The sequence below is a fragment of the Lipotes vexillifer genome, unplaced genomic scaffold, assembly GCF_000442215.2.
Source record: "Lipotes vexillifer unplaced genomic scaffold, Lipotes_vexillifer_v1.1 scaffold671, whole genome shotgun sequence".
Lineage (NCBI taxonomy): Eukaryota > Metazoa > Chordata > Mammalia > Artiodactyla > Lipotidae > Lipotes > Lipotes vexillifer.
Genome location: NW_006782851.1, coordinates 1,717,300 through 1,732,066, shown reverse-complemented (window position 1 = coordinate 1,732,066; position 14,767 = coordinate 1,717,300). Strand labels below are relative to the sequence as shown.

The following is a 14,767-nucleotide window of genomic DNA, read 5'->3' as shown; positions in this document are numbered from 1 at the left end:
GGAATGCCACCCTCTGTCCCTAAAACCCATTCATCCCCCAAGGCACAAATGTCAACTTTCAGAGAAACTTTGCCCAGTTACCCAAACTAGAAGTAACATCTCCTCCCAAATTTTCCTACCCCCTCCCACCAAAAGTGGGCCTACTTTTTGGGGTACTTGTCCATCTCTTCTCCTTAGACGTGTTCATTTTCCTCCCAACGTCATGCTAGTTCTATACTGGCTCTACCTTTCCATTTCCCACTTCTGACCCTTTTCATTCAAATTATCCTAAACCATTGAATTGCATTATAACCCTAACATCCCATCATGAAAAGATAAACAGTGCAATGAAAGACCTCTTTTGGCAATACATGTTAATTCTGACATGCATGTTTTACTTATGATAAATTTTAGTTAGAAATTCTTCTTGTTTTTTATTTTTTTTAATAAATTTATTTTATTTATTTTTGGCTGAGTTGGGTCTTCATTGCTGCACACGGGCTTTCTCTAGTTATGGTGAGAGGGGGCTACTCTTTGTTGTGGTGCGCGGGCTTCTCATTGCGGTGGCCTCTCTTGTTGCAGAGCACGGGCTCTAGGCACATGGGCTTCAGTAGTTGTGGCTCGCAGGCTTGGTAGTTGTGTTTCACGGGCTTAGTTGCTCCACGGCATGTGGGATCTTCCTGGACCAGGGCTTGAACCTGTGTCCCCTGCATTGGCAGGCAGATTATCAACCACTGCGTCACCAGGGAAGCCTCATTGTTTTTAATTTTTTTTTTAACACTTTTCTGCTCTCATGATTAACTATTTAGGGGAAAATTCATGAAGGGAGAAAAATTTTTTTACAAGACAGCTGAAATACCTAACCCTTTAACTACAATTTTGAAGGTATAACAGCAAGTTTCAAGTTGAAAGTACAAACTGCATTAAACTTTTCTGGGTCTGTCTTCCACATCAGTTCATTTTCAAATCTCTTAGTGAAGCCAAGGGGAACAAAACACAAGGCAAAGAAAAAAGAAGGGTAGATATTTTTATTTAATGAAAGCACACGTTATGAAATTTTAAAAAGTCAAAGCACTGCAAGCAGCAAAGAAAATTCTCATTTCCTCCTTCTAAGCTTATTTACTTTCTAGCAAAATATATTGTCTCAACTCCCAGGCTTAAGGAAAATCATCTTTGATATACGAAGTTATGGTGGAAAGTCATTAAGCTGCTATGCTCGAGCCGAATGTTCCTACCACAATGCTTATCAAAGAGTATCAGAAAATGTACCCACTCCGGGCCCCCCGCTGCGAGCAGAAACCACATGCTTTGCCGAGATGGTTGTACCAAGAGATCAAAGAAGCTTTAATAGAAAACCAATGCCTTAAACCATTCTGCAGCTAAAACAGAATTCTAGCATGTCAACACAGAAAGGAAACAACAGCACAGAAAGTTCTTTCATTTAATGCCCGTACAAATGCCGCCTACGAACCAGGCGCTGGGCCAAGTATGCACTCATTTTGGCCTCTCAAGAAACGATGAGGCAGATTACGTTTTCTTAGTCACGCCCATTTTACAGATGGGGAAAACTGAGGCCCAGAGCAGTGAAGTGCACCCAGCTAGCACACACCCGCTCTACTACACAGCCATGCAAGACTACACTTTGCTTGACACAGATGATGCAATCTTGGTCCAAAGGTGTTAACTAACTTGCCAGCAGTAAACAGTAATGAAGGATTAGATAGATTTCACAGGGGACTGAGATCCCGCTTTTTGAAATGTTCTTGCTAAGAATGACCACAGAAGGAAACATATGTATCACATCTAAAATATAAAGCACACACAAGAACATTTACGCTCCTATTTTATAAATTGTTGGCAGAAAGGCAATGCCACTCAAAAAGCAGAGCAATACTACTCCAGAGAAGAGTGTGATAAATGCCTTCTGAGCCCGGCCATTGCACATGCCAGGAACAAATGTGACTGCGGTATGCAGTCCAGGCCCTGGGCTCCCCTGTCCTGGCAGACACACCTCCAGCCTGCACTGATTCTGTTAAGCTAATATGTCTTGAAAAAGAGCTCTGACCTATGAAAGTATTCAGTTCTTATTTGATCACTCATAAAAACAAACAGGTAGTCTGCATATGCCATGCTCATCCATTTTTTGCTTTGACTATTTGGCATCCATTTCACCTCTTCCGCTTCGTCTGGGCGTCTTCCTCACCTCCTCCCACCGTATGTGGTCTCTGGTGGAAGTGGAATCGGGTGCCTGTTCCCCTCCTTTCAGAATGGCGGATGTAACCCGCACTGGACCGTGGACTTTGAAGGGAAAGATCCAGAGACTAAGAAACGGATGCAGCCAAACCTGGTCTTCAGCCTCCGCAACAATTCTCTTAGTAGCCCTTGTCACCTCCTAATAAATTCCCTCGGGCTGAAGCTGGACTGATGCGGCATCCAAGGGGGCACTGGCTGAGCTGCGTCTTCACTGGAGTCTTGGATCTGACCAGGCTCCGTGCAGAGACGTGGACAGAGAGAGAGGGAATCACTGCCGCATGCACTGCGATTATTCCCTAATAATAGGCCCTAATAATAGGTTAGTTAATAATAATTAACTAACAGAGTCAATGCAATTTTGTACTAAGAGACCCTGCACATGACCTGGAAAGGCTACAGTCCTCCAAAAGTGTGTAATTTAGACTTAAAGAGTTTATTCAGTCGCTGAGCTTAGCAGTTAACAAAGAAAAAGATGAATGGCAGAAGAGTGTACTCACAGTAGATGTCAAAAATAATTGTAACACTCAGGGTGTTTGATCTGCTCTAAGAGATAATGGTTACAAGATGAATCTTAATGTGTCCCAAGATTTGACCTCTGACCCACTTCTCAAATCTATTTCCAAAAGATCAGCATATTAAACCATAACATTGTAGCAGATATTCAATGTCAAATGTAAAATCCTTTTAGTCTCTTCCTACATCTGAATTCAAAAGTGATGTTGGGGACTTCCCTGGTGGCGCAGTGGTTGAGAGACCGCCTGCCAATGCAGGCGACACGGGTTCGAGCCCTGGTCTGGGAAGATCCCACATGCCGCGGGGCAGCTAGGCCCGTGCGCCACAACTACTGAGCCTGCGCTCTAGAGCCTGTGAGCCGCAACTACTGAGCCTGCGCTCTACAGCCCGCGAGCCACAACTACTGAGCCTGCGCTCTAGAGCCTGTGAGCCGCAACTACTGAGCCTGCGCTCTACAGCCCGCGAGCCACAACTACTGAGCCTGCGCTCTAGAGCCTGTGAGCCGCAACTACTGAGCCTGCGCTCTACAGCCCGCGAGCCACAACTACTGAGCCTGCGCTCTACAGCCCGTGAGCCACAACTACTGAGCCTGCGCGTCTGGAGCCTGTGCTCCGCAACAAGAGAGGTTGCGACAGTGAGAGGCCTGTGCACCGCGATGAAGAGTGGCCCCCGCTTGCCGCAACTAGAGAAAGCCCTTGCACAGAAACAAAGACCCAGCACAGCAAAAATAATAAATAAATAAAGAAGATTTCATAAAAAAAAATTTTAAAAAGTGATGTTAAATTGAATTCTTGACGCTGAAAACTGATATATGCTTGGAAATCTTATAATGATAGTGGGGAAGAGCTTGGGTCAGGAGAAGCACATCTGAGCCAGCCCAAGATTTGGGGAGGGAATCTTTCACTGAGGAAGCAGCCAATGCACTGGCTTTCAAGAGGCAATATGTGTAGTGGATGGAGAGAAACACACACAAACACACACACACACCATCAAGCATAGCCCAAGTCAGTGTTGTCCAAACTTCAGATCAGGGAGCACATCATGAAATCAAATTTGGAATAAAAATAACCTTTGTTTTAATGACATGGAATAGCAAAGCAGAGACATAGAACAGGTTTTTTAAAATAACAGAGTGTGAAATACATGAATCAAGAGTATTGTTTAATAAAGCTTGTTTCTGGTGTGTGTGTGTGTGTGTGTGTGTGTGTGTGTGTGTGTGTAATGGGTCACTAGGTAAAACGTGCAGGAGTTGGCTTTGGTAAAAGCTTTTTATAGAAATAGGCAAACAGGGCTGTTAGAAAACAGGGCGCCCCACCCCGCTCTCCCAAACAGAACCGTTTTTAAACATTGACCAGCATACCACTGGTTATGGAGAAAAAGCAAACAAACACAAAACTTAACAGACACTAGCCTTATCTGAATTACTAGAGGGTCTGAAATGTGTGTCTACATATATTTAGTTTTAAATCTTTTGGGTAACTCGCTGGCGGTCCGGTGGTTAAGACTCCGTGCTTTCACTGCCAAGGGCCAGGGTTCGTTCCCTGGTCGGGAAACTAAGATCCCACTAGTGGTGTGACATGGCCAAAAAAAAAAAAACAAAAACCTTTTGTAGGGAAGAGGGAATCAAGAAGGAAACAAGAGGTTTGAAGGAGTTTGTGACTAACTGGGTTCTAAGGGCTGCCTTAGAAATTTAGAAACTCAAAATTATTCTGTCTACTAAGATGACACTAAGGTGTTTGTTGTAATGGCTACTGTAATGGCTCTTTACATTTGATAAAGACCTTTTACGAGGCAGGGATATTGCTAGGGGCTGAATGTCTGTGTCCCCCCCTAAAATTCATATGTTGAAATCTTAACCCTCAAGGTGATGGTATTGCGGGGTGCGGTCTTTGGGAAGTGCTTAGGTCATGATGCTGGAGCCCTCATGAATGGGATTAGCGTTCTTACAAAAGACCCCGGAGAGCTCCCTCGCCCCTTCCACCACGAGGACACAGCAAGAAAGGAAGAGCATCCTTACGACAACATGACCATGCTGGCACTTTCATCTTGGACTCGTGGCCTCCAGAAGTGTCAGAAATAAGTCGCCGTTGTTCGTCAGCCACCCCATCTGCGGTCCTTGGTTATGGCCACCCGGATGGACCAAGACAGATTAACGCTAGTCAGGTTCAAAGCCTTCGCTTCCGCATTCAGGTCCGTGCAAGGCTGAGAAGGCGGCTGCATCCCTGCAGGCAGATTTAGGTCTGGAAGATCCAGTCTCTCCGGTCGGTGGAGAATTGAGCAAATCTCAGTAAAGCTCTGGGCTGAGCGCGCCCGCCTGCACAGTGCCAGGTGCTTACGGCTGGTTTTGCTAAGCAGCAAATCTGCAACCCAAGGATGCCTTTCCCTGTTTCCTTGAGGGCTTTTAATTATAGAGAGTGGAGTGCCTTGTGGAAGATGTGCTTGCGAACTGTTACTAATTCATGGCAATGAACTTAAGGACTAGCAGCTCTCGGATCACAACGCTTCACCACCCTTCACTCAACAGCTCCCTTTCATGGCTCCTCTTCCTCTCGTTCATTCCCTGTTGCTTTGTGTTCCCGCCCCACCCAAGCAAACCAGCTCGGTGGCTGAAGATGCAGCTTCAGAACGGGCGCACGGGGGCCTTGGGGGGGCGGGCATTCTACAAGACTAGTCCCAGACCCGCATTTGCCCAGTAAGCATCCTGTCCTCAGGTATATCAGATTTATTAGACTAGTTTGGAAAAAGAGAGGAGGGGCCCCTGGAATTGCGGAAGCACTTAAGCTTCCCAAGACACGTCTTTCCACGGTCCCTGCAAACCTGCTTTGCCCCGCCCAGCTCACGTCACCCTCTGCTCCCTGATCCTTAATGGGCAAAGTCATGACAGCCTTTGCTCAAAACCACTTAGGATTGCCTCCCTCCGGAAGTTACAAAAGAGAAAATACAGAGATGCATTTTGTAGGGCCACCAAGGCAAACAGACAGAGAGAGAGAGAGACAGAGAGTGTGTGTGTGTGTGTGTGCGTGTGTGCGCACGCATGAACAAGCATAAGTACGTTTGCCTGATTAGTTCCCAGCAGTTAAAAATAAGACATTTCACACACACACAGGCATTTTTTCAAAACAGAGGAAGAAAAAGGCCTCTGGATCGCGGCTTCTCTTGCAAGGCTGACAAGGGAGCCTGCATCTTTGAATGCAAACCCTGCTGTGGCTGAATTGTGCCCCGCCCACCATTCATTCCACAGTTGGCCACAGTCTCCACCCTCCCCTACCGCCTCCCAACCTGGAGCCCGCAGTGAAATTAGGAGGAAAGAGACACATTTCTTACACTCACTGCTCTTTTAAAATTAGGCAAACTAAAGTTAGAGGGAAAGTTGTATGTTCCAAAAACGTGTCCTGAGAAGCGAAAAGCCTTCCTAACTGTTTAATGTAAAAAACAATACAACAGTGTTTCTTCTAAAAGACTGTGACTTAGGAAGCCTTTATGAAACAAACGGCATCCTTCACCTGTAGGCAGCTGAGTTAAAGATAAAGATGCTTAATAAATGCAGGAAAGCACCACGTGTCCTGGTCACTCCCTCTTCTCTGACCTCTGTATCAGCTCAAACGCTGCCTTGGTCTTCATGTCTCTGGAAAAGGGTTTCTGGCACATATTTAGTGCTAAACTAGGGCTTCGAAGTTTGCCACCTCCCTCTAGGTTTCCTTAAAAGGAAACACGACAGAAAAAGTCAAACAGAGAAATCAGATCATCATTAGCCCAATGTTTGCAAACGTTCTCCACCAAGCGTTGTTCTTTGGGTATTTCTTCCACTGGGCACGCTGATTGATTCTCGATAAAAACTGTTTCCCAAACTGTGGCTATTTGCCTACTTTCACAATTTGTCACATCTGTGCCCCAGCTGTACTGTTGCTTATTTACTACTTTTTCTGACATCAATTCATTTTTAAAGGAAATTTTCAGCGTTGGAAAGCCAGTATCACACACCATAAGCAGAACAAAACCATAAAAGTAAAAACAATGGAAAAGAAAGCCACATTACTAAATTCTTTCAGGATAACTGTTGTTGCCATGGCTCTAACCTCAGGCCTTCTCTCTTGGTTAGCAAGGAATTTAGCATCAAACTAAAACTTTTTCAGCCAATCATGCTCTTCGAACAGGAGGACGGAAAGAGCATTAATAATAATAGTAACAACTTTGCCACTATGGGACCAAACATTCATTATTCAACATGCATTCATTAGTGCACTAGGGATTATCTTGTTAACCATCAAAAGGCTGGCCCTGAGCGTGTGATGGATGTGGGTATGTGCGTGCAGGCCTGGGTATGTGCGTGCCTGTGTGTGTGAGTGTCTGTTATACCAACAAAGAACATGGATGATGGGTGATTCATCTTCCATGTGACAACCAATGTGGCTACACAGGTTCTAGCCCTTGATATGTTTTTAGGCTAGGGGGCGTTTTTCGAGGTAAATGTAGTATTTCCAAAGGTCTTTAGTTTCTAAAGAAAAGCTTGCCACCCCCTGCAATGCTCGGTGGGTCCCTAGGGAACTAGGAAGCCACGAGAGGAGGAATTACAGAACAGAACAGGGAGGTCATGCAGGCATTTAATGTGCACAGACTCGGCCATCCGGCTGGGCCAAAGGGAAAGGAAGCGTGAGTCGTCCTAGGGCGCAGGGGATGCACTGTGCAGCCCTGGCACAGAAGCCCCACGAAGAAAAGAAAAGGCCTTGCTACTGCAGTGTTACATCCCACCTGGCGGGATGCATACTTTACCTTCCAAACTGCTTGGAGCAAATCAGCGCTCACTTTCACGAGATGACCAGTGTGTCACCACCCAGATTCTCTGTGTCCTGAGCGCTTAGAATTGACTCTGGAGCAGAGCACATGCTTGCTCCGGACCTGCCGGAGGAGAGAGGGGATATCCCGAGTCCCGGGGAGAGAGAGGCTACACCTCCAAGCCCTGCCACTGGTCTCTGTTCCCCGGACAACGGCCACTGACAGGCAAGGACATGCCCCAGTGCAGACTGTATTTCTTGTGCTTTTCCACCCCACTCGGCTCCTGAATGCAAGTCAATGGCTTAATCCGGTGCTCGGGTGAAGGAACAACCTCTGTGTTTGTCAGGTGAGCACTTGCAGGAAGTTTCAAAGACGATCTGGACCACATGGAACGTTTGCCTTATACACCGACTTACATGGACTTTCTTTATATGACTCCTCTGTATTCCCATAAGAATTTCTTACCCTTTGTAGCAATAAGTTAATTGTGAAGACTTATAAAGCCTCATAATCTTTAACCTTGGTCTGGTGTTCATTGTTAAAAAGGCAAATAGACTTTATTTACTTAAGAAAGCAAGAAACTTTGGGTTAGAAAACAGAAACTAATTTTAGAAAATACATAAGAAGAATAAAGAGGAAAACAGAGACGAGATCAATGCTTATGGCAGATCAACTTACTTCAGGACCAACGATAACCATATAAACGCTGGGCTCCTCTTGATGCCATTCTTGGGGAGAAAAAAAGAAAAAAAAAAGACTTTTAAAATGGTTCTAAGTCACAGCTGAAAACATAAATCAGTTTAATATTAATTACGTTACAATATAAATTATTTCATATCATTTTGCTTTCATTCATATTAGTCAACTTATAATTATTTTAAATGTAAGTATTTGACATTTTATGGTTTTAAGGAAAATATTTTTTTCTAGCACGTTGCACATTATTCAGATATCTAATTTATTAGGTAATTAGGATGGATATGCCATCACAATTCAATATGGATCTCAGAATATACTGAAGAGTGTATAGATTAACTTAAGCAATGCAACAAAACTCCAAATGTATCATACAAATTGGCATGTGTAAAATATTGCCAGATAAAATCATTTTAGACTTATCGGCTCTGTTTTATGATTTCCTCAGAAGCTGAGGGCACAGGAAAGTAGGAAACAACTGAAATGACTACACAGCGAGGTTATTTTTCTGGTTGTTTCCAAAGTAACAACCTAGAAACAGTTCTGCTGATGGGCAAAAAAACGAGAAAACTCAAAGTCCTAAGGAGAGACATGTGAAGACAGGGACCCTGGTGGAATTCCGCAGGCAAAGGGGTCACCTGAGAACACATACCCGAGAATGCATCCACCAAATAGAGAGGGTCTTTCACTTGTCGGAGTCCACAGATCAGGAGAAACACGTGTAGATTGTCAGCACTTTGGTTAATCTCTGCAACAGAAGAGTTCAGGGTATTTTCAACGAAGAGGACTTGAATCGATGTCCCGGTGACAATGTCCCCGCAGACACAGCTCAGAGGCTGCTGGGCTCTGACCTCTCAGGCAGCTGCTCCCACGCCTAAGTTTTATCTTCATTTCACTGCATGAACTAACTGTTCCTCCTGGTGAATCAACCTGAGCTGAACTTGGCCTAATAAAGTAAAGGTACTTTTGCTGCAATGCAGAAGGATGAGGTGATAAGAACTGACTCAGTTATTACTGAAATGTCAGCCACAGGTCCTAGAAAATATTTCCATGCAATTCCAGTTAGGAAGAATCTTTTCTTTATGAAACTAGAAAGACGGTTTATATAGGAATGTCCTCTTGAGTTCGTATATGTCTCTATATAGGGACACACGCGTAATGTATACGTGCCCACAGATACATGAAATAAGAGGTTTAGGTTTGCTACATTGAAAGTTGTCGTGTAAGGTGAGTTGCAGGTGACCACACTCTTTGTGGTCCCTCCCAGCAAGAGGTGGAACCCATTTCCCCACCCCTAGATGCTGGGCTGACCTGGTGACTGGAATCAATAACAGAGCAGGAGTGACTTCTAAGTCTTGGCCGTGGGAAGCCTGGTGTGCAGCGTCCCCACCCACTGGGATGCTGCTGCCTTAGAGTCAGGCCTGGCTGCCTCCTTAGGAGAGACCCAACCACCCATGCAGGACCCGTCAGGCCTCAGCCCAACTTACAAGTGAGCCCGGCACACACAGTGGAAGCAGGGATGACCCAAGTCCAAACCACCAATCCGCAAAATCATGAGAAAATCCATGGCGGTTGTTTTAAGTCACCATTTGTTGAGGAGGTTTGTTCGGCAGCCATAGATCATGCAGTCAACAGAAATACTGGGGAGTTCCCTGGTGGTCTAGCGGTTAAGATTCGGCACTCTCACTGCCATGGCCTGGGTTCAATCTCTGGTCGGGAACTGTGATCCCACAAGCCACATGGCATGGATCCCCACAAAAAGAAAAGAAAAGAAAAGAAGCCACCCTGCCTTCTTTATAAAATTTCATTGAAGAAAAAGAAATTATTAATATTAACCCAAGCTAGCCTAAAACTTCACCATTTCCAAACATATGTAATTGGACATAAAATCATGCAAGGAGAAGGCTTTCATTCATTCATTTCATTCACCCAATTCTTAATGCAAATGATTTCATTCCCTCTGTGCTTTAAGTCTTGAGTAGTAATATAATTAGAACGAATGTAATAAGATATATTGACAGCACTCTGACACAATCACAAAAGCTAATAATAATAATAATAAATAATACATAACCAGCACTGGAGAAAGTCTTTTCTGAAATGTTAAGATTCAGATGTCCTCTTAGAAAAACCTTAAACCATTATTACAGTCTCTGAATTAACTGTTGACAATTTCATTGAGATATGTTGAGTTTTTTGTGTTATATATTTTTCCTGTATTTTCAGTATTGAAACTAACCTTAGAAATACAGACCTTAGTGAATACTTCTTTGACCAAAAGTCTAAGCTAGAGGCTATGTCAAGAATTTGAATTTGAGATCAGAAGAATTTGAGGTCAGGCATTTGAATCTGGGGTCAGGAGACAAGCTCTTCTGTTTAGTAAATGATGCAGGGGACTTCCCTGGCGGTCCAGTGGTTAAGACCCCACGCTTCCACTGCAGGGGGCACAGGTTCAATCCCTGGTCAGGGAACTAGGATCCTGTGTGCTGAGTGGTGCGGCCATAAAAAAATAAAATAAAAATAAAAATAATAAAAAATAAATAAATTTTTAAAAATGATACAGATTGAAGAATACCATTAAGGAAAGGAAGGTCAGGTGTGAAAAACAGCCCAAACCTACATAGTTAGGCAAGAACCATCAATGAATGCTAAAACTGGTGAGGGGAAGTTTGATGAGGACAGAAATTACAGGTGCCTTCTCAAAAATAGCTTATTGATTACAAAGGAAATTTAATACTGGACATGGGGAAACCGAGAAAGACACCCACTTAACTAAGGGAGGAAACCTTAACCCAGTACACATGGCTTTATTTACACACACACACACACACACACACACACACACACACATACACATACACACACAGAGTTGATATATATTTTTAAAAATCACCAGTAATGGAAAAAGGTGATGTTATGTGTCTCCAGGTGTGATAGAGTGAGAAGGATACAACATCCCTTACATCATCATCATCATGTAAATACATGGAATATCTATTCAACTATATAAAAGGAGTGAAAGAAAGGAAGGCAGAAGGAGAACCATGGAAAGTACCAAAAAGAGGGGGAAATCAAAGAAACTGTATTACCAAATTGAAAAAAAGTAAATACAAAAACAAAAGAAACACAAAGACGGCATCCAGAGATGGCATCCAAAGAAAGCCCTATTTTAAGAACCGATGTGATGTCTCGGTAAGAAGCCTGCATCTAATTCTTTCTTTTTGCTTTGTGACAAGTGTAGATGTTGGAAACCTACTTTGTTGCTTGACTTCGATTTGACACGCGTTAGCTACTCAGAACAGCAGGTTCGGAAGACCCGCTGGCCTTCTGGTGAGGTAAAGCTGGAGAAAAGTGGCCCTCTACGTACCCCGCCCCAGGATCCCTAGAAAAGCCAACCTCGAGAGACAATAATCCATAATTTACAGCACTGATCTTCAGAATGTTCTGACTATGACTTACAGTAAGATGTACACACTATACTGCAACCCTGTACACATGAAATATGTGTTTATACATACAGACACACAGACACGGTACAGTTTCAAAGAATCATTTAGATTTATTGCATACAGGCGCTCTGATATTTTCTATTTCATTTCAATTTTTTAAAGCGCTGCTGCCCAGTTCACTAAATGATTTTGAGATCACCCCCAACCTACCAGACCCTAGAGGGAGATGGAGTTAATCCCATATTCTCTTGCCCCTTCCCCCTGTTCTTCCTGGGCAGGAGATCAAATGTCAAGGGAATTTAGAAAAACCTATATTAGAATAGGATCAAACAAAGAACCAAAGGCTTTGTCTTATTCTAGGATTAAAAAAAAAAATTTTTTTTTGTTTTTGTTTGTTTGTTTGTTTTTATGCGGTACGCTGGCCTCTCGAACCCGTGTCCCCCGCATCGGCAGGCGGACCCCCAACCCCTGCGCCCCCAGGGAAGCCCCCCCCCCCGATTTTTTTTTTTAATTAAATGCAGAGACAACATTTGGGTTTGAGAGCTTACATGCACTTTTCACATACACCAATATCGTTTTCAGGAAATGAAGGGCAAAAATCCTGATCAAACAACCAAGGTCTCAGGCCCGACCTCATGGATGCATCAACTCTAAGTAATTCCATTTCAGCTTCTCCCAGGGCCTTGGCCAACTTTAGGGAAATGTACCGTGTTCATTCTCAGATTTTAAAAAAAGAACTAAAACGTACTGGCCTCTAGAGGTTTGGAGGTGAGGCAGGTACCTACCTAATTTTTTTAGTGGATTTCATTTCCTCATTTTAACCCCAAGCTTATTTTTCTTCTCTTTACTTTTCCTCTCACATCTGGGATTCGCACAAGTCAAGGCTGGAACTCATCCCTTACAAATGCAACCATTTACGTGTCTTTCAGATACTACCACTTCCTGGAGAATGGTATTTTTATCTACAAAACGAAACGTGTTGATTTCATGGTCTGGCACCCTAGCCGTCCCAACAGACTAAGCACCACGCTCCCAAATCCTCTAAGTGACTCATCCATCCGCTGGTTCTAGAATAGAAACCCGATCCACGTTTAAGCTACTTTCTTTGCCGTTTTCTATTCCAGCAGCTCTGTCTTTTTTTTTGTTGTTTTTTTTTGTTTTTTCACGCGTAATTACAAGGAGAAGAGAATTCAAGAACTTCTGGTGATTAGACTTAGTGACTTTTAGCTGAAAAATCTCATTTGGGGGGCTGTGAACGCATACAGGGATCTAATGACATGAATTTTCCATGTGAAAAAACAAGTGAGAGGGCTTCCCTGGTGGCGCAGTGGTTGAGAGTCCACCTGCCGATGCAGAGGACACGGGTTTGTGCCCCGGTCCGGGAAGATCCCACATGCGGTGGAGCGGCTGGGCCCGTGAGCCATGGCCGCTGGGCCTGCGCGTCCGGAGCCTGTGCTCTGCAACGGGAGAGGCCACAGCAGTGAGAGGCCCGCGTACCGCAAAAAAACAAAAAAACAAAAAAACAAGTGAGTTTTCCTAGGAATAGCCTGAGGAAGGAAAATATGACCATTTGAGTTTTGCATATGAGAGTTTCCATATAGAAATACAAATAGAGTTTTAAAGAAGAGAGAGAGAAAATTAAATAAACAGTGAAAATAGAAATAAAATGAAAATAAAAACCAAGAAGGTGTGTCCGGGTCAAGTTTAAGCTTTCACAGTTTTGGGATTTGATGGCCTGAGAGGCACCATTACCCTAGATGCATTAGTTACTGGCATTTAAAAGCAAAAATCCTGGATCACTTAATCATAACAACATTTAAGATGTACCTGAAAACACAAAGACCAGATAACTAACTTGATGTCTAAACACATACCTTCGGATCAGAAGAGCTAATGAGAACATTGCGTGAAAAATTATAACAGGGGCTCCCCTGGTGGCGCAGTGGTTGGGAGTCCGCCTGCCGATGCAGGGGACATGGGTTCGTGCCCTGGTCGGGGAGGATCCCATATGCCGCGGAGCGGCTGGGCCCGTGAGCCATGGCCGCTGGGCCTGCGCGTCCGGAGCCTGAGCTCCGCAGTGGGAGAGGCCACAACGGTGAGGGGCCCACGTACCGCAAGAAAAAAAAAAAAAAAAAAATTATAACAATGCCACTTAGTGCCTTTAATCTATTTTATTCTTTATTTGTTCTTAGTTGACCTGTTTGATCATGGAATCTGGTTGGCATAAAACTGATTTCATGTTTTAAACTAAGGAGACTTAGTTAATTTGTTAGCTTGGGCTTAGAGATATAACTGAACATTCTCAGCAAACCCGAGACATACCTTAAAGGAGAATAAACCCTGAAACTGACATCAGATATTTAAGAAGGTGACTATAAACCCTGGGGACTAATCCGCTACCCGCCTATTTATATTCAGTGTTCAGTGAGGCCCTTCCCAACCCACTCCCCTTGATTTCAAGGTTAACGATTCATAGGAATCCAGAGGGTGAGCATTTGATCACTAACGGTCTGCATCAAATTCACTGTAACTTCTGTTTTCACTGTCTCAGCCCAGAGTGGAAGTGACAAAACACAATCATAGGTTTAGAATGCTCCAGAGGCCAGAGTGAGATAGAGGATGGGTGAGAAAGATGGTCTACCTCTGGAATCTGAAAGTTGAGAAAGATGAATGACTGTACAAATGAGAACATACACCTGATCATAAAACCCTGAGACGCCGCTGAATTCTCCATCTTAACTCTTAAGCCATTCTCCAGCAGTCAGCTCCCACAGTCCCCGCCGGAGCTTCCCTGAGCGCATATATTCTGAATGCATTTACAGCTTCTGATTGCACACGTTAAGAGTAAACTGAAGCCAACGTTCCCAAGAGGGGATGCTGTCTGCGGAGTATTTTCAATCTCCTGGCTATTCCGTTAATCACTCAACAGTAAGACTGGTGAAACAAGCAACCATCGGGGTACAGACCTTGATGACAAATCACTCTCCTTTAGGAAATTATGAATCTTAGTTACACCGCAACAGTGACCTCTGATATACAGAAGATGGAATAACCTCACAACAGGCTTTTTTTTTTTTTTGCGGTACGCAGGCCTCTCACTGTTG

General features: G+C 43.9%; 1 protein-coding gene across 1 annotated transcript in view; it reads right to left on the bottom strand.

The window, feature by feature from the left end:
• Window positions 1-14,767, bottom strand: part of GLT1D1 (glycosyltransferase 1 domain containing 1) — a 106,984-nt gene that overhangs the window by 31,714 nt on the left and 60,503 nt on the right. Inside the window, exons 8-9 of the mRNA XM_007455456.1 lie at window positions 8,867-8,962; window positions 8,197-8,246 (exon numbers count right to left, since the gene is read on the bottom strand). Coding sequence (XP_007455518.1) covers window positions 8,197-8,246; window positions 8,867-8,962 — 146 coding nt within the window. The remainder of the gene's footprint in view (window positions 1-8,196; window positions 8,247-8,866; window positions 8,963-14,767) is intronic.